Source organism: Rhamphochromis longiceps, linkage group LG2 (genome assembly GCF_057381845.1).
Source record: "Rhamphochromis longiceps isolate RC_006_pf linkage group LG2, R_longiceps_female_GT1.1, whole genome shotgun sequence".
NCBI lineage: Eukaryota > Metazoa > Chordata > Actinopteri > Cichliformes > Cichlidae > Rhamphochromis > Rhamphochromis longiceps.
Genome location: NC_140558.1, coordinates 34,486,536 through 34,510,938, shown reverse-complemented (window position 1 = coordinate 34,510,938; position 24,403 = coordinate 34,486,536). Strand labels below are relative to the sequence as shown.

The following is a 24,403-nucleotide window of genomic DNA, read 5'->3' as shown; positions in this document are numbered from 1 at the left end:
CTATCCAGATTCAATTGAAAATGTTTTTTTAATCAAACATCTGCTCAAAAAACTGTGCCGCTCATTATTTAAATAAAATAAAAATATTACCTGATTCATAAGAAAAAGCTACTTTTAAGGGAAATATACAATTATGCACCGGTACAATGAAATCACATACATAAGATGATTGACTAATTCGGTTGTTGTAAGGTCTGATGAGAACTTTCGTATGAAATGAGATGAAGCATTTGGAAATACGTAAAATTAAAAAAAGAAGGAAATTATTAAGATATGAGTATATGACTGGGTTCTGCTTTAGACTAATATTTTGTGATAGCAAACGTTTGTAGAACTGCTCATTTCCGTGTCAAGAACACCAACACAGCCTGGACAACAAATAATAACAGTGATAATGATAAAAGGGAAAAAAAAGGAATGCGGACCAACTCTGTCTGGGGGTATGAACGAAAAAACTGACCATGGATTTATCCATATAATTGAAAGAAACATACGACCAGGCGAGTGATTACTTCAGAGGATGTGATAGGGAAATTATAATCGTGGGTACATTACGAAAACATAGGCGCTGTCCATGGTGCTGGAAGTTATTTGATACTGCAATATAGGGAAAAAAGTATATATTTTTGAAAAAAAACATATACGTTATACGGAAAAACTAACCTCTGGAGGAGAGTCTGGTTCATCCAGGATGCTCTTTTCACTCTGTATCCGCTGCATCGTTCCTGTAGCACTGGGGTCCATTATCAGCACGTTCTGACTACCAGCTCTGCCGAACTTACAGTCACTCTTTCTGGAGTCAGTCGTCCTGCACACCTCGTAATTGTACACATGTGGCAGAGTCCCTGTCCCCAAAGTGTCTGAGTAACGTGGTGGATAATATGGAATGACAGGCAGGTTGGAGTGATACAGGATGCGAGACTGTCTCCACCTGTAGATTTTGACTGATATAATAACCACTAAACACGTGATGAAGAGGAAGGAAACTACAGCCAGAGCCAAGACTAAGTAAAAAGTCAGATTGTCATTGTACTCCTTGTCGTGGGTCAACTCAGTGAACTCCGACAGCACTTCAGGGAAGCTGTCCGCCACCGCCACGTTAACAATGACTGTAGCTGAACGAGAGGGCTGCCCGTTGTCCTCCACTATAACAGTCAGTCTTTGTTTGACAGCATCTTTATCAGTGACTTGGCGGATAGTTCTGATTTCTCCATTCTGTAAGCCCACTTCAAACAGCGCCCTGTCTGTGGCTTTCTGCAGTTTATAGGAGAGCCAGGCATTCTGTCCAGAGTCCACATCAACAGCCACCACTTTAGTCACCAGATAGCCCACATCTGCTGAACGAGGAACCATTTCAGCCACCAGAGAGCCACCAGTCTGGACTGGGTACAGAACCTGAGGGGGGTTGTCGTTCTGGTCCTGAACTATCAGTTTCACAGTCACATTGTTACTGAGAGGAGGAGAGCCTCCATCCTGCGCTTTCACAACAAAAACCAGCTGTTTGATTTGTTCATAATCAAAGGAGCGCACAGCGTGCACGACTCCGCTTTCTGCATTTACTGAAACATATTCAGAAACTGGAGCTCCACCAATATTAGTGTTCTCCAGTATATAAGATATCCGGGCGTTTTGGTTTTCATCGGGATCTTTAGCCCCGAGAGTGAGAACAGAAATGCCCGGAGAGTTATTCTCTATGATAAACGTATTGTAAACACTTTGAGAAAATACTGGAGCATTATCGTTCACGTCAGAGACCTTTAAATGAAAGGTTCTTTTTGTTGAAAGAGGAGGTATTCCTGCATCTGTCGCAACAACTGTGATGTTATATTCTGAAACGCTTTCACGATCTAATACAGTATCTGTTACCAACGTATAGTAATTTCTTAAATTAGATTTAATTTTGAAAGGCGCGTTTTGTTCTATTCTACAGTTTACTTGTCCGTTATCACCCGAGTCCAGATCTTTTACATTTATGATGCCAATAGTGGTACCAGGAGGAGAGTCCTCGGACACGGGACTAGTGAATGACATAACGTTTATGATAGGAGCGTTATCATTAACATCAGTTACTTCAATTATCACTTTGCTGGAATCTGTTAAACCTCCCTGATCTCTGGCGTCGATTCGAAGTTCGTACTTTTTGTCTTTTTCATAATCAATAAAGCCTGTTATTGAAATTATACCATTTTTTTCGTCAATCATAAACACATCACTGAGACCACTGTTGAGATCTGAAAAATAATAAGTCACAATGCTATTTGACCCGAAATCTGCGTCACTGGCATTAACAGTGGTAACGTAAGTATCTCGGGGAGAATTTTCCATGACTGTGGCTTTATATACAGATTGATTGAATACTGGAGCATTATCATTTGCATCGAGAACAGTTATATCGATATTTACTGTACCAGATCTCTGCGGAGTCCCACCATCTACAGCTATTAGCTTTAGAGACAGATTAGGATTTGTCTCCCTGTCCAGCGGCTTCTGAAGCACCATCTCTGCGTATTTCTTCCCGTCTGCATTCGAGTTTTGTTTAAGAATAAAATTGTCATTGTCGGTCAGAAAATATTCTCTAAGTCCGTTAACACCCACGTCTGGATCTTCTGCACTGGTTAAAGAAAATCGAGCTCCAGCACTGGCTATTTCGCTGATTTCGAAATTGATGCTCTTTCGTTTGAAGGTTGGCGAATGGTCGTTTATATCCGTTATTTCAACTGTGATTTGATGTAGCTCCATAGGATTTTCTAAAATCACTTCAAAGCTGAAACTGCACGGGGTTGTGTCTCCACACAGCTGCTCTCGGTCTATTCTCTCTTTGACGACTAAAATCCCTTTGTCTGTCTGCAGCTCGGTGTACTGGATGCTGTCGCCGGTCACGATACGGGCCCGACCCAAACGGAGCCTTTTGAGATTCAAGCCGAGGTCCTGTGCTACATTACCGATGAGCGAGCCTTTCTTCATCTCCTCTGGGATAGAGTATCGAATATGTCCAGTGACCATATGAATCAGACAAAAAATGAGCAAGAAGAAATGCCAATTGCGTCCACAGCCAAAGCGCCATTTTATACACCGGGTGTATCCTTTTAATCCACAATCCATAGTTAAAGGAAATTGTAAATCGCTTCACTTATTCTGGGTTCTAAAGTTAATATATCACCAATGATAAACTACTGTATTCTATCTTTTAGATATAAAGAAGGAGATGTGCGTTTTCTTCGATTGTGAGCCCATATAATGAATAATATCGGCTTTTCTTGACGAGCAACGGCGGTAAGGGAGGAGATTGTGTCATAGTGTTTTAGAAAAAAATGTTATATTGACCAACAGCGTCCCTTAGAGTCCACAATCAGTAACACCGTGCGCTTTCTTTCTTTCTTTGGCAATGTCATGAGACATTTAGTGCAATCAAAAAAATACAAATATGTCCAAGATGTTCTGCTACAACAGGTGTTCAGAAAAATACTTCCGCTACTACTACTACTACTACTTCTAATAATAATAATTATAACAAAGGTTCCCAAAAATGTATATTAAAATACTATATGAATTACATTTGAATATGCATTGTCAAAACAGAACACACTCCATGAAAACACAAAAGTACAACAGTAAAAAGAGCTGTAAAGCTAAAAGGCACGACATTTAAGGTTGGCAAAGCCAGCTGACGGTGAAAACTCACATAAAGACGATGTTTTAATTACAAATGCAAGTAATATTGGTACTAGTGTTCCAACCATCTCGAATAAGTCACCTCACATAAGTTGATTCAGGAAATACGTCACTGTGTTCAGGTATGGATGTACTGCTACAGCTACACACTTAACATTTCGCATATTTCATAAAAAGTAGGACAGGGTCGGAAAAACATGAATGCGAACTAACTAAATACGAGAAACGTAAACCGCCAAAACATATCACTGACTGTGGGGGGTAATATTTAATTTCTCATATTGTCAACATTCTGCTTAATGAAGACCTTTTTCAAGTAGGAATATAGATAGATAAAAACAACAACAACTACAAAATGCTAAGAGAATTTGAAACGAACGACCTAACAGAAACCGCAGTTTCAACAGAATTTTTAAACGGCAGAGTCCAGACCAAGAATACCGGGACTCGGACAGGAAAGAAGAACACAAACAAAACAAAAGAAAATTAAATTAAATAGAAGTGTTGCCTTAGAGTAAACTATAGATGTATAAGTCCTAATGTAGTGATTATCTGATTCTGACATAATCCAGTGAATGCAAAGTCTTACGGTGACTCAGGCAGCATCGAAAGCATAAGCACTATAACATAAGTGGGTATGAAAGAGTCGAGTAATTGAATAGACATTGGATGAGCATATGGACTCCACAAGAGAGAAAGAATGCTTTTAAGAAACACATACCGTCTTTCTACTTTTGTTAATATTTTACCTTTCCAGGGTCCCCTTGAAATATCTTCATAACTATGGCAAGCGAATGGTAAGCAAGTAAAACACTGCCAGGAAACATTGCACAAAAACATGGCGTGTGATCATCAATACTCTATAAACAAAGACATTTGGATATAGAAAACAACTGGAAACTATCAGTCACTTTATAAGAAAACATTCCTTTAAAAAGTAACCATGTAAGACCTTTTACAAAAGCTTTGTAGGCCTACCTATATGCAGAGGAAAACTGAGACGCTGTCCTTGGTGCTGAGAAATGTATAATGCTGGGGAGCTTTGCATCAGAGTAATTAAGTAAAGAACGAGAATAGATATACAAATATCCTCTAACTGACCTCTAGAGGAGAGTCTGGTTCATCCAGGATGCTCTTTTCACTCTGTATCCGCTGCATCGTTCCTGTAGAACTGGGGTCCATTATCAGCACGTTCTGACTACCAGCTCTGCCGAACTTACAGTCACTCTTTCTGGAGTCAGTCGTCCTGCACACCTCGTAATTGTACACATGTGGCAGAGTCCCTGTCCCCAAAGTGTCCGAGTAACGTGGTGGATAATATGGAATGACAGGCAGGTTGGAGTGATACAGGATGCGAGACTGTCTCCACCTGTAGATTTTGACTGATATGATAACCACTAAACACGTGATGAAGAGGAAGGAAACTACAGCCAGAGCCAAGACTAAGTAGAAAGTCAGGTTGTCATTGTACTCCTTGTCGTGGGTCAACTCAGTGAACTCCGACAGCACTTCAGGGAAGCTGTCCGCCACCGCCACGTTAACAATGACTGTAGCTGAACGAGAGGGCTGCCCGTTGTCCTCCACTATAACAGTCAGTCTTTGCTTGACAGCATCTTTATCAGTGACTTGGCGGATAGTTCTGATTTCTCCATTCTGTAAGCCCACTTCAAACAGCGCCCTGTCTGTGGCTTTCTGCAGTTTATAGGAGAGCCAGGCATTCTGTCCAGAGTCCACATCAACAGCCACCACTTTAGTCACCAGATAGCCCACATCTGCTGAACGAGGCACCATTTCAGCCACCAGAGAGCCACCAGTCTGAACTGGGTACAGAACCTGAGGGGGGTTGTCATTCTGGTCCTGAACTATCAGTTTCACAGTCACATTGTTACTGAGAGGAGGTGAGCCTCCATCTTGCGCCTTCACAACAAAAACCAGCTGTTTGATTTGCTCATAATCAAAGGAGCGCACAGCGTGCACGACTCCGCTTTCTGCATTTACTGAAACATATTCAGAAACTGGAGCTCCACCAATATTAGTGTTCTCCAGTATATAAGATATCCGGGCGTTTTGGTTTTCATCGGGATCTTTAGCCCCGAGAGTGAGAACAGAAATGCCTGGAGAGTTATTCTCTATGATAAACGTATTGTAAACACTTTGAGAAAATACTGGAGCATTATCGTTCACGTCAGAGACCTTTAAATGAAATGTTCTTTTTGTTGAAAGAGGAGGTATTCCTGCATCTGTCGCAACAACTGTGATGTTATATTCTGAAACGCTTTCACGATCTAATACAGTATCTGTTACCAACGTATAGTAATTTCTTAAATTAGATTTAATTTTGAAAGGCGCGTTTTGTTCTATTCTACAGTTTACTTGTCCGTTATCACCCGAGTCCAGATCTTTTACATTTATGATGCCAATAGTGGTACCAGGAGGAGAGTCCTCGGACACGGGACTAGTGAATGACATAACGTTTATGATAGGAGCGTTATCATTAACGTCAGTTACTTCAATTATCACTTTGCTTGAGTCTGTTAAACCTCCCTGATCTCTGGCGTCGATTCGAAGTTCGTACTTTTTGTCCTTTTCATAATCAATAAAGCCTGTTATTGAAATTATACCATGTTTTTCGTCAATCATAAACACATCACTGAGACCACTGTTGAGATCTGAAAAATAATAAGTCACAATGCTATTTGACCCGAAATCTGCGTCACTGGCATTAACAGTGGTAACGTAAGTATCTCGGGGAGAATTTTCCATGACTGTGGCTTTATATACAGATTGATTGAATACTGGAGCATTATCATTTACATCGAGAACAGTTATATCGATATTTACGGTGCCAGATCTCTGCGGAGTCCCACCATCTACAGCTATTAGCTTTAGAGACAGATTAGGATTTGTCTCCCTGTCCAGCGGCTTCTGAAGCACCATCTCTGCGTATTTCTTCCCGTCTGCATTCGAGTTTTGTTTAAGAACAAAATTGTCATTCTCGGCCAGAAAATATTCTCTAAGTCCGTTAACACCCACGTCTGGATCTTCTGCACTGGTTAAAGAAAATCGAGCACCAGCACTGGCTGATTCGCTGATTTCAAAATTGATACTGTTTCGTTTGAAGGTTGGCGAATGGTCGTTTATATCCGTTATTTCAACTGTGATTTGATGTAGCTCCATAGGATTTTCTAAAATTACCTCAAAGCTGAAACTGCACGGGGTTGTGTCTCCACACAGCTGCTCTCGGTCTATTCTCTCTTTGACGACTAAAATCCCTTTGTCTGTCTGCAGCTCGGTGTACTGGATGCTGTCGCCGGTCACGATACGGGCCCGACCCAAACGGAGCCTTTTGAGATTCAAGCCGAGGTCCTGTGCTACATTACCGATGAGCGAGCCTTTCTTCATCTCCTCTGGGATAGAGTATCGAATATGTCCAGTGACCATATGAATCAGACAAAAAATGAGCAAGAAGAAATGCCAATTGCGTCCACAGCCAAAGCGCCATTTTATACACCGGGTGTATCCTTTTAATCCACAATCCATAGTTAAAGGAAATTGTAAATCGCTTCACTTATTCTGGGTTCTAAAGTTAATATATCACCAATGATAAACTACTGTATTCTATCTTTTAGATATAAAGAAGGAGATGTGCGTTTTCTTCGATTGTGAGCCCATATAATGAATAATATCGGCTTTTCTTGACGAGCAACGGCGGTAAGGGAGGAGATTGTGTCATAGTGTTTTAGAAAAAAATGTTATATTGACCAACAGCGTCCCTTAGAGTCCACAATCAGTAACACCGTGCGCTTTCTTTCTTTCTTTGGCAATGTCATGAGACATTTAGTGCAATCAAAAAAATACAAATATGTCCAAGATGTTCTGCTACAACAGGTGTTCAGAAAAATACTTCCGCTACTACTACTACTACTACTTCTAATAATAATAATTATAACAAAGGTTCCCAAAAATGTATATTAAAATACTATATGAATTACATTTGAATATGCATTGTCAAAACAGAACACACTCCATGAAAACACAAAAGTACAACAGTAAAAAGAGCTGTAAAGCTAAAAGGCACGACATTTAAGGTTGGCAAAGCCAGCTGACGGTGAAAACTCACATAAAGACGATGTTTTAATTACAAATGCAAGTAATATTGGTACTAGTGTTCCAACCATCTCGAATAAGTCACCTCACATAAGTTGATTCAGGAAATACGTCACTGTGTTCAGGTATGGATGTACTGCTACAGCTACACACTTAACATTTCGCATATTTCATAAAAAGTAGGACAGGGTCGGAAAAACATGAATGCGAACTAACTAAATACGAGAAACGTAAACCGCCAAAACATATCACTGACTGTGGGGGGTAATATTTAATTTCTCATATTGTCAACATTCTGCTTAATGAAGACCTTTTTCAAGTAGGAATATAGATAGATAAAAACAACAACAACTACAAAATGCTAAGAGAATTTGAAACGAACGACCTAACAGAAACCGCAGTTTCAACAGAATTTTTAAACGGCAGAGTCCAGACCAAGAATACCGGGACTCGGACAGGAAAGAAGAACACAAACAAAACAAAAGAAAATTAAATTAAATAGAAGTGTTGCCTTAGAGTAAACTATAGATGTATAAGTCCTAATGTAGTGATTATCTGATTCTGACATAATCCAGTGAATGCAAAGTCTTACGGTGACTCAGGCAGCATCGAAAGCATAAGCACTATAACATAAGTGGGTATGAAAGAGTCGAGTAATTGAATAGACATTGGATGAGCATATGGACTCCACAAGAGAGAAAGAATGCTTTTAAGAAACACATACCGTCTTTCTACTTTTGTTAATATTTTACCTTTCCAGGGTCCCCTTGAAATATCTTCATAACTATGGCAAGCGAATGGTAAGCAAGTAAAACACTGCCAGGAAACATTGCACAAAAACATGGCGTGTGATCATCAATACTCTATAAACAAAGACATTTGGATATAGAAAACAACTGGAAACTATCAGTCACTTTATAAGAAAACATTCCTTTAAAAAGTAACCATGTAAGACCTTTTACAAAAGCTTTGTAGGCCTACCTACAGTGGGGCAAAAAAGTATTTAGTCAGCCACCGATTGTGCAAGTTCCCCCACCTAAAATGATGACAGAGGTCAGTAATTTGCACCAGAGGTACACTTCAACTGTGAGAGACAGAATGTGAAAAAAAAATCCATGAATCCACATGGTAGGATTTGTAAAGAATTTATTCGTAAATCAGGGTGGAAAATAAGTATTTGGTCAATAACAAAAATACAACTCAATACTTTGTAACATAACCTTTGTTGGCAATAACAGAGGTCAAACGTTTACTATAGGTCTTTACCAGGTTTGCACACACAGTAGCTGGTATTTTGGCCCATTCCTCCATGCAGATCTTCTCGAGAGCAGTGATGTTTTGGGGCTGTCGCCGAGCAACACGGACTTTCAACTCCCGCCACAGATTTTCTATGGGGTTGAGGTCTGGAGACTGGCTAGGCCACTCCAGGACTTTCAAATGCTTCTTACGGAGCCACTCCTTTGTTGCCCGGGCGGTGTGTTTTGGATCATTGTCATGTTGGAAGACCCAGCCTCGTTTCATCTTCAAAGTTCTCACTGATGGAAGGAGGTTTTGGCTCAAAATCTCACGATACATGGCCCCATTCATTCTGTCCTTAACACGGATCAGTCGTCCTGTCCCCTTGGCAGAAAAACAGCCCCATAGCATGATGTTTCCACCCCCATGCTTCACAGTAGGTATGGTGTTCTTGGGATGCAACTCAGTATTCTTCTTCCTCCAAACACGACGAGTTGAGTTTATACCAAAAAGTTCTACTTTGGTTTCATCTGACCACATGACATTCTCCCAATCCTCTGCTGTATCATCCATGTGCTCTCTGGCAAACTTCAGACGGGCCTGGACATGCACTGGCTTCAGCAGCGGAACACGTCTGGCACTGCGGGATTTGATTCCCTGCCGTTGTAGTGTGTTACTGATGGTGACCTTTGTTACTTTGGTCCCAGCTCTCTGCAGGTCATTCACCAGGTCCCCCCGTGTGGTTCTGGGATCTTTGCTCACCGTTCTCATGATCATTTTGACCCCACGGGATGAGATCGTGCGTGGAGCCCCAGATCGAGGGAGATTATCAGTGGTCTTGTATGTCTTCCATTTTCTGATGATTGCTCCCACAGTTGATTTCTTCACACCAAGCTGCTTGCCTATTGTAGATTCACCCTTCCCAGTCTGGTGCAGGTCTACAATACTTTTCCTGGTGTCCTTCGAAAGCTCTTTGGTCTTGGCCATGGCGGAGTTTGGAGTCTGACTGTTTGAGGCTGTGGACAGGTGTCTTTTATACAGATGATGAGTTCAAACAGGTGCCATTCATACAGGTAACGAGTGGGGGACAGAAAAGCTTCTTACAGAAGACGTTACAGGTCTGTGAGAGCCAGAGATTTTCCTTGTTTGAGGTGACCAAATACTTATTTTCCACCCTGATTTACGAATAAATTCTTTACAAATCCTACCATGTGGATTCATGGATTTTTTTTTTCACATTCTGTCTCTCACAGTTGAAGTGTACCTCTGGTGCAAATTACTGACCTCTGTCATCATTTTAAGTGGGGGAACTTGCACAATCGGTGGCTGACTAAATACTTTTTTGCCCCACTGTATATGCAGAGGAAAACTGAGACGCTGTCCTTGGTGCTGAGAAATGTATAATGCTGGGGAGCTTTGCATCAGAGTAATTAAGTAAAGAACGAGAATAGATATACAAATATCATCTAACTGACCTCTAGAGGAGAGTCTGGTTCATCCAGGATGCTCTTTTCACTCTGTATCCGCTGCATCGTTCCTGTAGCACTGGGGTCCATTATCAGCACGTTCTGACTACCAGCTCTGCCGAACTTACAGTCACTCTTTCTGGAGTCAGTCGTCCTGCACACCTCGTAATTGTACACATGTGGCAGAGTCCCTGTCCCCAAAGTGTCTGAGTAACGTGGTGGATAATATGGAATGACAGGCAGGTTGGAGTGATACAGGATGCGAGACTGTCTCCACCTGTAGATTTTGACTGATATAATAACCACTAAACACGTGATGAAGAGGAAGGAAACTACAGCCAGAGCCAAGACTAAGTAAAAAGTCAGGTTGTCATTGTAGTCCTTGTCGTGGGTCAACTCAGTGAACTCCGACAGCACTTCAGGGAAGCTGTCCGCCACCGCCACGTTAACAATGACTGTAGCTGAACGAGAGGGCTGTCCGTTGTCCTCCACTATAACAGTCAGTCTTTGCTTGACAGCATCTTTATCAGTGACTTGGCGGATAGTTCTGATTTCTCCATTCTGTAAGCCCACTTCAAACAGCGCCCTGTCTGTGGCTTTCTGCAGTTTGTAGGAGAGCCAGGCATTCTGTCCAGAGTCCACATCAACAGCCACCACTTTAGTCACCAGATAGCCCACATCTGCTGAACGAGGCACCATTTCAGCCACCAGAGAGCCACCAGTCTGGACTGGATACAGAACTTGAGGGGGGTTGTCGTTCTGGTCCTGAACTATCAGTTTCACAGTCACATTGTTACTGAGAGGAGGGGAGCCTCCATCTTGCGCCTTGACAATAAAAACCAGCTGTTTGATTTGTTCATAATCAAAGGAGCGCACTGCGTGCACGACTCCGCTTTCTGCATTTACTGTAACATATTCAGAAACTGGAGCTCCACCAATATTAGTGTTCTCCAGTATATAAGATATCCGGGCGTTTTGGTTTTCATCTGGATCTTTAGCCCCGAGAGTGAGAACAGAAATGCCTGGAGAGTTATTCTCTATGATAAACGATTTGTAAACACTTTGAGAAAATACCGGAGCATTATCGTTTACGTCAGAGACCTTTAAGTGAAAGGTTCTTTTTGTTGAAAGAGGAGGTATTCCTGCATCTGTCGCAACAACTGTGATGTTATATTCTGAAACGCTTTCACGATCTAATACAGTATCTGTTACTAACGTATAGTAATTTCTTAAATTAGATTTAATTTTGAAAGGCGCGTTTTGTTCTATTCTACAGTTTACTTGTCCGTTATCACCCGAGTCCAGATCTTTTACATTTATGATGCCAACAGTGGTACCAGGAGGAGAGTCCTCGGACACGGGACTAGTGAATGACATAACGTTTATGATAGGAGCGTTATCATTAACATCAGTTACTTCAATTATCACTTTGCTTGAATCTGTCAAACCTCCCTGATCTTTTGCCTCGATTCGAAGTTCGTATTTTTTGTTTTTTTCATAATCAGTAGAGCCTGTTATTGAAATGACACCAGTTTTTTCGTCAATCATAAACACATCACTGAGACCACTGTTGAGATCTGAAAAAATATAAGTTGCGATAGCGTTTGATCCGAAATCTGCGTCACTGGCATTAACAGTGATAACGTAAGTATCTCTGGGAGAATTTTCCATGACTGTGGCTTTATATACAGATTGATTGAATACTGGAGCATTATCATTTGCATCGAGAACAGTTATATCGATATTTACTGTACCAGATCTCTGCGGAGTCCCACCATCTACAGCTATTAGCTTTAGAGACAGACTAGGATTTGTCTCCCTGTCCAGCGGCTTCTGAAGCACCATCTCTGCGTATTTCTTCCCGTCTGCATTCGAGTTTTGTTTAAGAACAAAATTGTCATTGTCGGTCAGAAAATATTCTCTAAGTCCGTTAACACCCACGTCTGGATCTTCTGCCATCGTCAAAGGGAAACGAGCGCCGGTACTGGCTATTTCGCTGATTTCAAAATTGATACTGTTTCGTTTGAAGGTTGGCGAATGGTCGTTTATATCCGTTATTTCAACTGTGATTTGATGTAGCTCCATAGGATTTTCTAAAATCACTTCAAAGCTGAAACTGCACGGGGTTGTGTCTCCACACAGCTGCTCTCGGTCTATTCTCTCTTTGACGACTAAAATCCCTTTGTCTGTCTGCAGCTCGGTGTACTGGATGCTGTCGCCGGTCACGATACGGGGCCGACCCGAACGGAGCCTTTTGAGATCCAAACCAAGGTCCTGTGCTACATTACCGATGAGCGAGCCTTTCTTCATCTCCTCTGGGATAGAGTATCGAATATGTCCAGTGACCACATGGATCATACAAAACATGAAGAACAGAATCTGCCAATTGCCTTTGCAGGAAAAGCGCCATTTTACACACAGGGCGTAGGTTTTATATCCACAATCCATATTAAAAGAAATCGATCTTGGTACGATTCTTATTCGGGAAAAAAGAACTGAATATGCAAAGACAGCCTAAAAGTTTTTTTTTTTCATTCAGTCAATGTAAAATGAAAGACATCTATTCTATTCCACTGCCACCTATATAATGAACGTTAACACCCTTTCTTTTGGAAGCAGGGAGAAAAGGGAGAGGATCCTGACATAATAGGTTACAAAATATGTGAGTTAACCAACAGCGTCCCTTACAGTCCATAGTCAGTAAACACCGAGTAATACAAAGCAAATTCTTCTGCAAATAATAATACTTAAAAAAATGTATAATAAGGTGAACTTAAAATGATGATTCTTATATTATTCTTAAATGCAAAAATAATAAATGAGTAGAACTGCTACTGGTGCAATTATGTTGTTATTATATTTAATAAGTCAGAATATATAGATGAAAGTATAATACATTCAAAACCTTGAAAAAGATGAGATTTTGAGTACGCTTTAATAAAGAAAGGTTAAAAAAAGTCTGCGCAGTCAAACAGAGATATAAATACCACAAAAATGTAGAACATCAAAGTAATACAAAGGTGCAATAAAGATGTTGCTCATGGTGGTTTAAAAGAAATATAAAAATCAGTTAGAAATCAGAGAATATTATGGGGGAACAAAGGCAGAAAGCTACACTAAGTTGCTTTTGATAAACTTTCACCAACATTTAACCTCCTAGGACCTGGCGTCTATATATGTGAACATCACATTTTGGGTTGTCTAGACCACAATACTAAATGTTCCTCTACAAGGGTCAGATATCTTTATCCATACTTTGTTACAGACATACATCTTCCTGCAACTGTTAACAGCACTTCCAGTGAGCTATATTGCTCATAGGGGCACAATTGTTGTTTCTCAGTTTGTTTTTGTACTCAGGAAAAATACTGCTGTGTTCAGACACCAAATAAAGAGTTTTGCAGCATTACTCGATTATGACTTTATAGTGTTCTATCGAAATTTAAAACGAATGTCCTCGTAAGTGGATATCATTTTTCTCAGAAACTACATGACGTAAAAAGATGATTCTTTGATCCCAATCAGCTCAAATAGCAAAGAGAAATTAAACATGCATGCCATGAATGAGTTCGGGTCTTAGAAGGTTAAAGGTGAGTGCTGAGTTCAGGAAAATGGAACCGAAAAGATTAGATTATCACTCACCAAAGTAGACATTTGGGAACGGTTGCCTGACAGTTGCTTGTCCACTTGCGGTACATCGTCTACAGCTCCATCCACACTCACTAAACTTTGACTCATCGGTTGCATATATTTCATGTCACTCTTTCTGGAGTCAGTCGTCCTGCACACCTCGTAATTATATACATGTGGTAGAGTCCCTGTCCCCAAAGTGTCTGAGTAACGTGGTGGATAATATGGAATGACAGGCAGGTTGGAGTGATACAGGATGCGAGACTGTCTCCATCTGTAGATTTTGACTGATATAATAACCACTAAACACGTGATGAAGAGGAAGGAAACTACAGCCAGAGCCAAGACTAAGTAAAAAGTCAGGTTGTCATTGTACTCCTTGTCGTGGGTCAACTCAGTGAACTCCGACAGCACTTCAGGGAAGCTGTCCGCCACCGCCACGTTAACAATGACTGTAGCTGAACGAGAGGGCTGCCCGTTGTCCTCCACTATAACAGTCAGTCTTTGTTTGACGGCATCTTTATCAGTGACTTGGCGGATAGTTCTGATTTCTCCATTCTGTAAGCCCACTTCAAACAGCGCCCTGTCTGTGGCTTTCTGCAGTTTATAGGAGAGCCAGGCATTCTGTCCAGAGTCCACATCAACAGCCACCACTTTAGTCACCAGATAGCCCACATCTGCTGAACGAGGCACCATTTCAGCCACCAGAGAGCCACCAGTCTGAACTGGGTACAGAACCTGAGGGGGGTTGTCGTTCTGGTCCTGAACTATTATTTTCACAGTCACGTTGCTGCTGAGTGGAGGAGAGCCTCCATCCTGTGCTTTAATTACTAACTCAAACTGTTTGGTTTGCTCATAATCAAAGGTGCGAACCGCGTTAAGAAATCCAGTTTCTGAGTTTAAAGACACATAAGTAGAAACTGGACTCCTACTGACCTGTGTGTCCTCTAAAAGATATGAGATTCTAGCATTTTGATTCCAATCACAGTCCCGCGCACTCACAGTAAATATGGAAAATCCAGGAGAGTTATTCTCTGTGATATAAGCAGTATAGCTGTTTTTATCAAACAATGGTGCGTTGTCGTTGACGTCAGAGATTTTTAGATGCAATTTTGTTGAACTAGACAGAGGGAGAGACCCAAAATCGGTGGCTGTAATTGTTATGTTATATTCTGAGACGGATTCTCTGTCAAAGTGTTGATCTGAGACCAAATTGTAATAATTTGTCAGAGATGATTCGATTTTAAAGGGAAGTTTACCATCAATCCAACATTTAATTTGTCCATTTCTCTCAGAATCTGCGTCTTTTATATTCAAAATTGCAATTGTTGTACCAGATCGGGAATCTTCTGACAGGGGACTAGAAAATGACAATACATTTATAATAGGAGCATTATCATTAACATCAATAACATCAAATATAACTTTACTTGTCCCAGTTAGTCCACCGTGATCCTTTGCCTCTACCCTCAACTCGTATTTTTTGTCTTTCTCGTAGTCAATCTGACCAGATACATAAATTGTTCCGGTGTTTTCATCAATTCTAAATGTATCCGCTGCACTTTCCTTCATTTCGGATAAACTGTATGTAATGTGTCCATTTAATCCACTGTCTGCGTCTGTGGCATTTACTGTAATGATACTAGTCCCTGTTTTCGTGTTTTCCAACACAGATGCTTTGTACACTGATTGATTAAAAACTGGAATATTGTCGTTGGCGTCTAACACAGTCACATCTATATTTACTGTACCAGATCTCTGCGGTGTTCCTCCATCAACTGCGATTAATTTCAAAGAGAAATGCGGGTGTCGCTCTCTGTCTAAAGGTTTCTGGAGCACCATTTCAACATATTTTCTTCCATCTGGATTTGAATGTTGTTTCAATATAAAATTGTCGTTTGGGGACAGAATATAATTTTTCAGAGCGTTTTGGCCTACATCTAGATCCTGCGCGCTCTGCAGAGGAAAACGTACTTCAACTGCAGCTGATTCGCTTATTTCAAAACTGATGGGTTTATCTTTGTTTGGGAAGACAGGTGCGTGATCATTTATATCCAAAACCTCGACAGTTATTCTGTGTAGTTCCATCGGGTTTTCTAAAATCATCTCAAAGCTGAGACTACACGGCGTTACGTCCCCACAAAGCTGCTCTCGGTCTATTCTCTCATTGACGACCAGAGTCCCTTTGTCTTTCTGCAGCTCGGTGTAGTGAACGTTTTCTCCGGTCACGATACGGGCCCGCCCTGAGCTGAGCCTTTTCAGATCCAAGCCAAGATCCTGCGCCACATTACCGATAACAGAGCCTTTCTTCATCTCCTCGGGTATAGAATACCAAATCTGACCACCTACCATGTTAACAGCAAGAAGCAGCAACAGAAGAAATCCTATGTGACGTCGTACTCCATAAAATGATTCCCATTTTGATGGGACGCGGGTTTGACGCCTTACAGTCGCCATCACTCAGATAAAAAAGAAAAACCAAATTTAAAAAAAAGATATATCTCCTTAGGAATTAGAAAACAAAAAAGCTCCCGGTATATCAGCGTCCACATTACATTTAATTCAAGCGGTAAATGTACCTCCGAGAGACCTTGTTCATACGATCTATGGACAAAACACAGAGCGCCCACTTCACTGCATGATTACTGGGGGATGAACTAAATGGCAACGTAAGATATTTTACTGGCCAACAGCGTCCCTTAGAGTCTAAAAGGTGGAAATCATACGAGATTTGACAAATGAGTATTGAACAACTGTTATAACTCTAAGTGTGTGTGTGTGTGTGTGTGTGTGTGTGTGTGTGTGTGTGTGTGTGTGTGTGTGTGTGTGGTGGTGGGGGGGGGGGCATGTTTAATTTCTTTTATTGTCACCATTCTGCTTAATGAAGACATTTATGAAGTAAGAATATATATAGTTAACAACAACAACAAAATACTAAGAAAATTTGAAATGACAGACCTAAAAGAAACCGCCGTTTCAACAGAATTTTTAAACGCCAGACCAACACTACCGTGACTCACACAGGAAAAACAAAGAAAAAGGAAATTAAATTAAATAGAAGTGTTGCCTTAGAGTAAACTATAGATATATCAGTCCTAATGTAATGATTATCTGATTCTGACATAATTCAGTGAATGCAAAGTCTTACGGCGACTTAGGCAGCATCGAAAGCATAAGCACTATAAAATAAGTCGGTATGAATGAGTTGAGTAATTGAATAGACATTGGATGAGCATATGGACTCCACAAGAAAGTAAGAATGCTTTTAAGAAACGCATACCTTCTTTCTACTTTTGCTAATATTTTACCTTTCAAGGCTCCACTTGAAATATCTTCATAACTATGGCAAGAGAATGGTAAGCAAGTAAAACACTGCCAGGAAACATTGCACAAACACTTGGAGTGTGATCATCAGTACTCTATAAACAAAGACATTTGGATATAAAAAACAACTGGAAACTATTAGGGACTTTATAAGAGGATATTCCTTTAAAAATTAACTATATAAGACCTTTTACAGAAGCTATATACGCCTGCCTTTATGCAGAGGAAATCTGAGACGCTGTCCTTGGTGCTGAGAAATGTGTAATGCTGCAAAGCCTTTCATCAGAGTAATTACATACAGTACGAGAACAGATATAAAAATATCCTCTGACTGACCTCTAGAGGAGAGTCTGGTTCATCCAGGATGCTCTTTTCACTCTGTATCCGCTGCATCGTTCCTGTAGAACTGGGGTCCATAATCAGCACGTTCTGACTACCAGCTCTGCCGAACTTACAGTCACTCTTTCTGGAGTCAGTCGTCCTGCACACCTCGTAATTGTACACATGGGGAAGAGTCCCTGTCCCCAAAGTGTCTGAGTAACGTGGTGGATAATATGGAATGACAGGCAGGTTGGAGTGATACAGGATGCGAGACTGTCTCCACCTGTAGATTTTGACTGATATAATAACCACTAAACACGTGATGAAGAGGAAGGAAACTACAGCCAGAGCCAAGACTAAGTAAAAAGTCAGGTTGTCATTGTACTCCTTGTCGTGGGTCAACTCAGTGAACTCCGACAGCACTTCAGGGAAGCTGTCCGCCACCGCCACGTTAACGATGACTGTAGCAGAACGAGAGGGCTGCCCGTTGTCCTCCACTATAACAGTCAGTCTTTGTTTGACAGCATCTTTATCAGTGACTTGGCGGATAGTTCTGATTTCTCCATTCTGTAAGCCCACTTCAAACAGCGCCCTGTCTGTGGCTTTCTGCAGTTTGTAGGAGAGCCAGGCATTCTGTCCAGAGTCCACATCAACAGCCACCACTTTAGTCACCAGATAGCCCACATCTGCTGAACGAGGAACCATTTCAGCCACCAGAGAGCCACCAGTCTGGACTGGGTACAGAACTTGAGGGGGGTTGTCGTTCTGGTCCCGGATCATTATTTTCACAGTCACGTTGCTGCTGAGTGGAGGAGAGCCTCCATCCTGTGCTTTTATTACTAACTCAAACTGTTTGATTTGCTCATAATCAAAGGTGCGAACCGCGTTAAGAACCCCAGCTTCACTGTTTAGAGACACATAAGTAGAAACTGGACTCCCACTGATCTGTTTTTCCTCTAAAAGATATGAGATTCTAGCATTTTGATTCCAATCAGAGTCCCGCGCACTCACAGTGAATATGGAAATTCCAGGAGAGTTATTCTCTGTGATATAAGCAGTATAGCTGTTTTTATCAAATAATGGTGCATTGTCATTGATGTCAGAGATTTTTAGATGCAATTTTGTTGAACTAGACAGAGGGGGAGACCCAAAATCGGTGGCTTTAATTGTTATGTTATATTCTGAGACGGATTCTCTGTCAAAGTGTTGATCTGAGACCAAATTGTAATAATTTGTCAGAGATGTTTCAATTTTAAAGGGAAGTTTACCATCAATCGAACATTTAATTTGCCCATTTCTCTCAGAATCTGTGTCTTTTATATTCAAAATTGCAATAGTTGTCCCGGGAGTTGCATCCTCTGACAGGGGACTAGAAAATGACATTACATTTATAATAGGAGCATTATCATTAACATCAATAACATCAAATATAACTTTACTTGTCCCAGTTAGTCCACCGTGATCTTTTGCCTCTACCCTCAACTCGTATTTTCGGTATTTTTCATAATCTATCTGACCAGACACGTAGATTGTTCCCGTCTTTTCATCAATCGTAAATATTTCTGCTACACTTCCTTTCATTTTGGACAAACTGTATGTAATGTGTCCATTTAATCCACTGTCTGCGTCTGTGGCATTTACTGTAATGATACTAGTCCCTGTTTTTGTGTTTTCCAACACAGATGCTTTGTACACTGATTGATTAAAAACTGGAATATTGTCGTTGGCGTCTAACACAGTCACATCTATATTTACTGTACCAGATCTCTGCGGTGTTCCTCCATCAACTGCGATTAATTTCAAAGAGAAATGCGGGTGTCGCTCTCTGTCTAAAGGTTTCTGGAGCACCATTTCAACATATTTACCACCATCTGGATTTGAATGTTGTTTCAATATAAAATTGTCGTTTGGGGACAGAATATAATTTAGCAGAGCGTTTTGGCCTACATCTAGATCCTCCGCGCTCTGCAGAGGAAAACGTACTTCAACTGCAGCTGATTCGCTTATTTCAAAACTGATGGGTTTATCTTTGTTTGGGAAGACAGGCGCGTGATCATTTATATCCAAAACCTCGACAGTTATTCTGTGTAGTTCCATCGGGTTTTCCAAAATCATTTCAAAGCTGAAACTACACGGCGTTACGTCCCCACAAAGCTGCTCTCGGTCTATTCTCTCATTCACGACCAGAATCCCTTTGTCTGTCTGCAGCTCGGTGTAGTGAACATTTTCTCCGGTCACGATACGGGCCCGCCCTGAGCTGAGCCTTTTCAGATCCAAGCCAAGATCCTGCGCCAAATTACCGATAACAGAGCCTTTCTTCATCTCCTCAGGTATAGAATACCGAATCTGACCACCTACCATGTTAACCGCAAGAAGCAGCAACAGAAGCGATCCTATGCGACGTCGTACTCCACAAAATGATTCCCACCCTGGTGATATGTAATGTAGACGTCTTACAGGCGCCATTACTCATACAAAAAAGATACAAAGAAAGAAAAAATCGTCTCTTTAGGCAGTAACAAAAAGACCCTAGTATACCAGTAGCTGGTTGGCTCATAAAATTGTTCTCCACCGTTAAACGGAAATCTGTGAGACTTCGTTCACATGAACCCTCGGCAAAACACAGAAAGCCGTCCTCGCCGTGTGATTTCTGAGAGGATGGACTGAATGACAACAAAACAGAGATATTATTTCAGCGGCCAACAGCGTCCCTTAGAGTCTAAAAGGTAGAAATCACACGAGACTTGAATCTTTGTAACAACGATCTAAGCCGTGGGGATCAATATGAAATTACTTTCATTAATAAAATAATTTTTCACTGAAGAGTGTATACAACTAATAGTGAGTGGAAAAGTTAAATTGAGAACGATCTACCACAAACAAGAGAAGTTTTAATTACATTATCTACCAGCTGAACAACAGTGCTGAGAACCAGGGGAACAAAATCACTAGAATAGAACTGCTACTCTCAGAAAAGAAATATAGATACACCAGTCGAAAGATCATGATAACCAGAAACTAAAATAATTCCCTGGCTTCAAATTCTTAGAAAGAGTAAAAACGATATCAGCATAACTAAACAGGTTAAGCAAGTAGAGATGAGTAACAGAAAACCTTTTTTTTTGTTTCTTCGCAGGCTTCAGGAAAAATAACGTTGCTCTTCAGAAATACGTGGCTGACTTATTTCTGCTTCTTTTTAGTATTTTACTTTGACAATGTCATTTTTATCGTCTTATGGGGATGCAATAAGCAAGCACAAAACATTGCACAAACACTGGGAGTATGATCATTAATCTTTTCTCCAGCACAGCTTCAGTATATGAATTACTGGAAACTATTAGGGACTTTTAGGGAGAACTTTCTTTTAAAAATTAACTATGTAAGACCTTTTAAAAAAGCTTTTTAGGCCTACCTATATGCAGGTATATAGTTAGGCCTAAAAACTGAGACGCTGTCCTTGGTGCTGAGAAATGTGTAATGCTGCCAAGCTTTTCATCAGAGCAATCAAACAAAGAAGGAGTATAAATACAGAAATATTCTTTGACTGACCTCTAGAGGAGAGTCTGGTTCATCCAGGATGCTCTTTTCACTCTGTATCCGCTGCATCGTTCCTGTAGAACTGGGGTCCATTATCAGCACGTTCTGACTACCAGCTCTGCCGAACTTACAGTCACTCTTTCTGGAGTCAGTCGTCCTGCACACCTCGTAATTGTACACATGGGGGAGAGTTCCTGTCCCCAAAGTGTCTGAGTAACGTGGTGGATAATATGGAATGACAGGCAGGTTGGAGTGATACAGGATGCGAGACTGTCTCCACCTGTAGATTTTGACTGATATAATAACCACTAAACACGTGATGAAGAGGAAGGAAACTACAGCCAGAGCCAAGACTAAGTAAAAAGTCAGGTTGTCATTGTACTCCTTGTCGTGGGTCAACTCAGTGAACTCCGACAGCACTTCAGGGAAGCTGTCCGCCACCGCCACGTTAACGATGACTGTAGCAGAACGAGAGGGCTGCCCGTTGTCCTCCACTATAACAGTCAGTCTTTGTTTGACAGCATCTTTATCAGTGACTTGGCGGATAGTTCTGATTTCTCCATTCTGTAAGCCCACTTCAAACAGCGCCCTGTCTGTGGCTTTCTGCAGTTTGTAGGAGAGCCAGGCATTCTGTCCAGAGTCCACATCAACAGCCACCACTTTAGTCACCAGATAGCCCACATCTGCTGAACGAGGAACCATTTCAGCCACCAGAGAGCCACCAGTTTGGACTGGGTACAGAACCTGTGGGGGGTTGTCATTCTGGTCTTGGATCATTATTTTCACAGTCACGTTGCTGCTGAGTGGAGGAGAGCCTCCATCCTGCGCTTTAATTACTAACTCAAACTGTTTGATTTGCTCATAATCAAAGGTGCGAACCGCGTTAAGAAATCCAGTTTCTGAGTTTAAAGACACATAAGTAGAAACTGGACTCCCACCGACCTGTGTGTCCTCTAAAACATATGAGATTCTAGCGTTTTGATTCCAATCAGAGTCCCGTGCACTCACAGTAAATATGGAAATTCCAGGAGAGTTATTCTCTGTGATATAAGCAGTATAGCTGTTTTTATCAAATAATGGTGCGTTGTCGTTGACGTCAGAGATTTTTAGATGCAATTTTGTTGAACTAGACAGAGGGGGAGACCCAAAATCGGTGGCTGTAATTGTTATGTTATATTCTGAGACGGATTCTCTGTCAAAGTGTTGATCTGAGACCAAATTGTAATAATTTGTCAGAGATGTTTCAATTTTAAAGGGAAGTTTACCATCAATCGAACATTTAATTTGCCCATTTCTCTCAGAATCTGCGTCTTTTATATTCAAAATTGCAATAGTTGTCCCGGGAATTGCATCCTCTGACAGGGGACTAGAAAATGACATTACATGTATAATAGGTTCATTATCATTAACATCAGTAACATCAAATATAACTTTACTTGTCCCAGTTAGTCCACCGTGATCCTTTGCCTCTACCCTCAACTCGTATTTTCGGTATTTTTCATAATCTATCTGACCAGACACGTAGATTGTTCCCGTCTTTTCATCAATCGTAAATATTTCTGCTACACTTCCTTTCATTTTGGACAAACTGTATGTAATGTGTCCATTTAATCCACTGTCTGCGTCTGTGGCATTTACTGTAATGATACTAGTCCCTGTTTTTGTGTTTTCCAAAACAGATGCTTTGTACACTGATTGATTAAAAACTGGATCGTTGTCGTTGGCGTCTAACACAGTCACATCTATACTTACTGTACCAGATCTCTGCGGTGTTCCTCCATCAACTGCGATTAATTTCAAAGAGAAATGCGGGTGTCGCTCTCTGTCTAAAAGTTTCTGGAGCACCATTTCAACATATTTACCACCATCTGGATTTGAATGTTGTTTCAATATAAAATTGTCGTTTGGGGACAGAATATAATTTTGCAGAGCGTTTTGGCCTACATCTAGATCCTCCGCGCTCTGCAGAGGAAAACGTACTCCAACTGCAGCTGATTCGCTTATTTCAAAACTGATGGGTTTATCTTTGTTTGGGAAGACAGGTGCGTGATCATTTATGTCCAAAACCTCGACAGTTATTCTGTGTAGTTCCATCGGGTTTTCCAAAATCATCTCAAAGCTGAAACTACACGGCGTTACGTCCCCACAAAGCTGCTCTCGGTCTATTCTCTCATTCACGACCAGAATCCCTTTGTCTTTCTGCAGCTCGGTGTAGTGAACATTTTCTCCGGTCACGATACGGGCCTGCCCTGAGCTGAGCCTTTTCAGATCCAAGCCAAGATCCTGCGCCACATTACCAATAACAGAGCCTTTCTTCATCTCCTCAGGTATAGAATACCGAATCTGACCACCTACCATGTTAACCGCAAGAAGCAGCAACAGAAGCGATCCTATGCGACGTCGTACTCCACAAAATGATTCCCACCCTGGTGATATGTAATGTAGACGTCTTACAGGCGCCATTACTCATACAAAAAAGATACAAAGAAAGAAAAAATCGTCTCTTTAGGCAGTAACAAAAAGACCCTAGTATACCAGTAGCTGGTTGGCTCATAAAATTGTTCTCCACCGTTAAACGGAAATCTGTGAGACTTCGTTCACATGAACCCTCGGCAAAACACAGAAAGCCGTCCTCACCGTGTGATTTCTGAGAGGATGGACTGAATGACAACATAACAGAGAAAATATTTCAGCGGCCAACAGCGTCCCTTAGAGTCTAAAAGGTAGAAATCACACGAGACTTGAATCTGTGTGACAACGATCTAAGCCGTGGGGATCAATATGAAATTACTTTCATTAATAAAATAATTTTTCACTGAAGAGTGTATACAACTAATAGTGAGTAGAAAAGTTAAATTGAGAACGATCTACCACAAACAAGAGAAGTTTTAATTACATTATCTACCAGCTGAACAACAGTGCTAAGAACCAGGGGAACAAAATCACTAGAATAGAACTGCTACTCTCAGAAAAGAAATATAGATACACCAGTCGAAAGATCATGATAACCAGAAACTAAAATAATTCCCTGGCTTCAAATTCTTAGAAAGAGTAAAAACAATATCAGCATAATTAAACAGGTTAAGCAAGTAGAGATGAGTAACAGAAAA

General features: G+C 41.0%; 4 protein-coding genes and 1 pseudogene across 25 annotated transcripts in view; all 5 read right to left on the bottom strand.

Annotated features, from left to right (window-relative positions):
• The window catches only part of LOC146677678 (protocadherin gamma-C5-like), a 285,476-nt gene that overhangs the window by 138,859 nt on the left and 122,214 nt on the right, over positions 1-24,403 (bottom strand). The window contains exon 1 of one of the 22 annotated variants that reach the window (XM_085424850.1): positions 14,124-16,820. The exons of 20 other annotated variants lie outside the window; for them this stretch is intronic. In XM_085424850.1, coding sequence (XP_085280976.1) covers positions 14,124-16,568 — 2,445 coding nt within the window. In that variant the 5' untranslated portion in view covers positions 16,569-16,820. Of the gene's footprint in view, positions 1-14,123; positions 16,821-24,403 lie in introns of those variants that run through there. One more of the 22 variants, XM_085424971.1, reaches the window with a different exon arrangement.
• Positions 230-8,680, bottom strand: LOC146677695 (uncharacterized). Its single transcript, XM_085383412.1, has 2 exons — positions 4,766-8,680; positions 230-3,124 (listed from the first exon to the last, which is right to left on the bottom strand). Exons 1-2 carry the CDS (start codon positions 7,210-7,212, stop codon positions 646-648), a joined length of 4,926 nt encoding a protein of 1,641 aa, XP_085239538.1. The 5' UTR covers positions 7,213-8,680; the 3' UTR covers positions 230-645.
• LOC146677694 (protocadherin gamma-A7-like) lies at positions 10,482-13,186 on the bottom strand. Its single transcript, XM_085383411.1, has 2 exons — positions 12,554-13,186; positions 10,482-11,266 (listed from the first exon to the last, which is right to left on the bottom strand). The coding sequence occupies exons 1-2, from the start codon at positions 12,927-12,929 to the stop codon at positions 10,482-10,484; spliced, it is 1,161 nt and encodes a 386-aa protein (XP_085239537.1). The 5' UTR covers positions 12,930-13,186.
• Positions 17,297-20,608, bottom strand: LOC146677693 (protocadherin gamma-A3 pseudogene; annotated as a pseudogene).
• LOC146677692 (protocadherin gamma-A7-like) lies at positions 20,851-24,170 on the bottom strand. The gene is made up of 2 exons (XM_085424741.1): positions 23,368-24,170; positions 20,851-22,074 (listed from the first exon to the last, which is right to left on the bottom strand). Exons 1-2 carry the CDS (start codon positions 23,754-23,756, stop codon positions 21,261-21,263), a joined length of 1,203 nt encoding a protein of 400 aa, XP_085280867.1. The 5' UTR covers positions 23,757-24,170; the 3' UTR covers positions 20,851-21,260.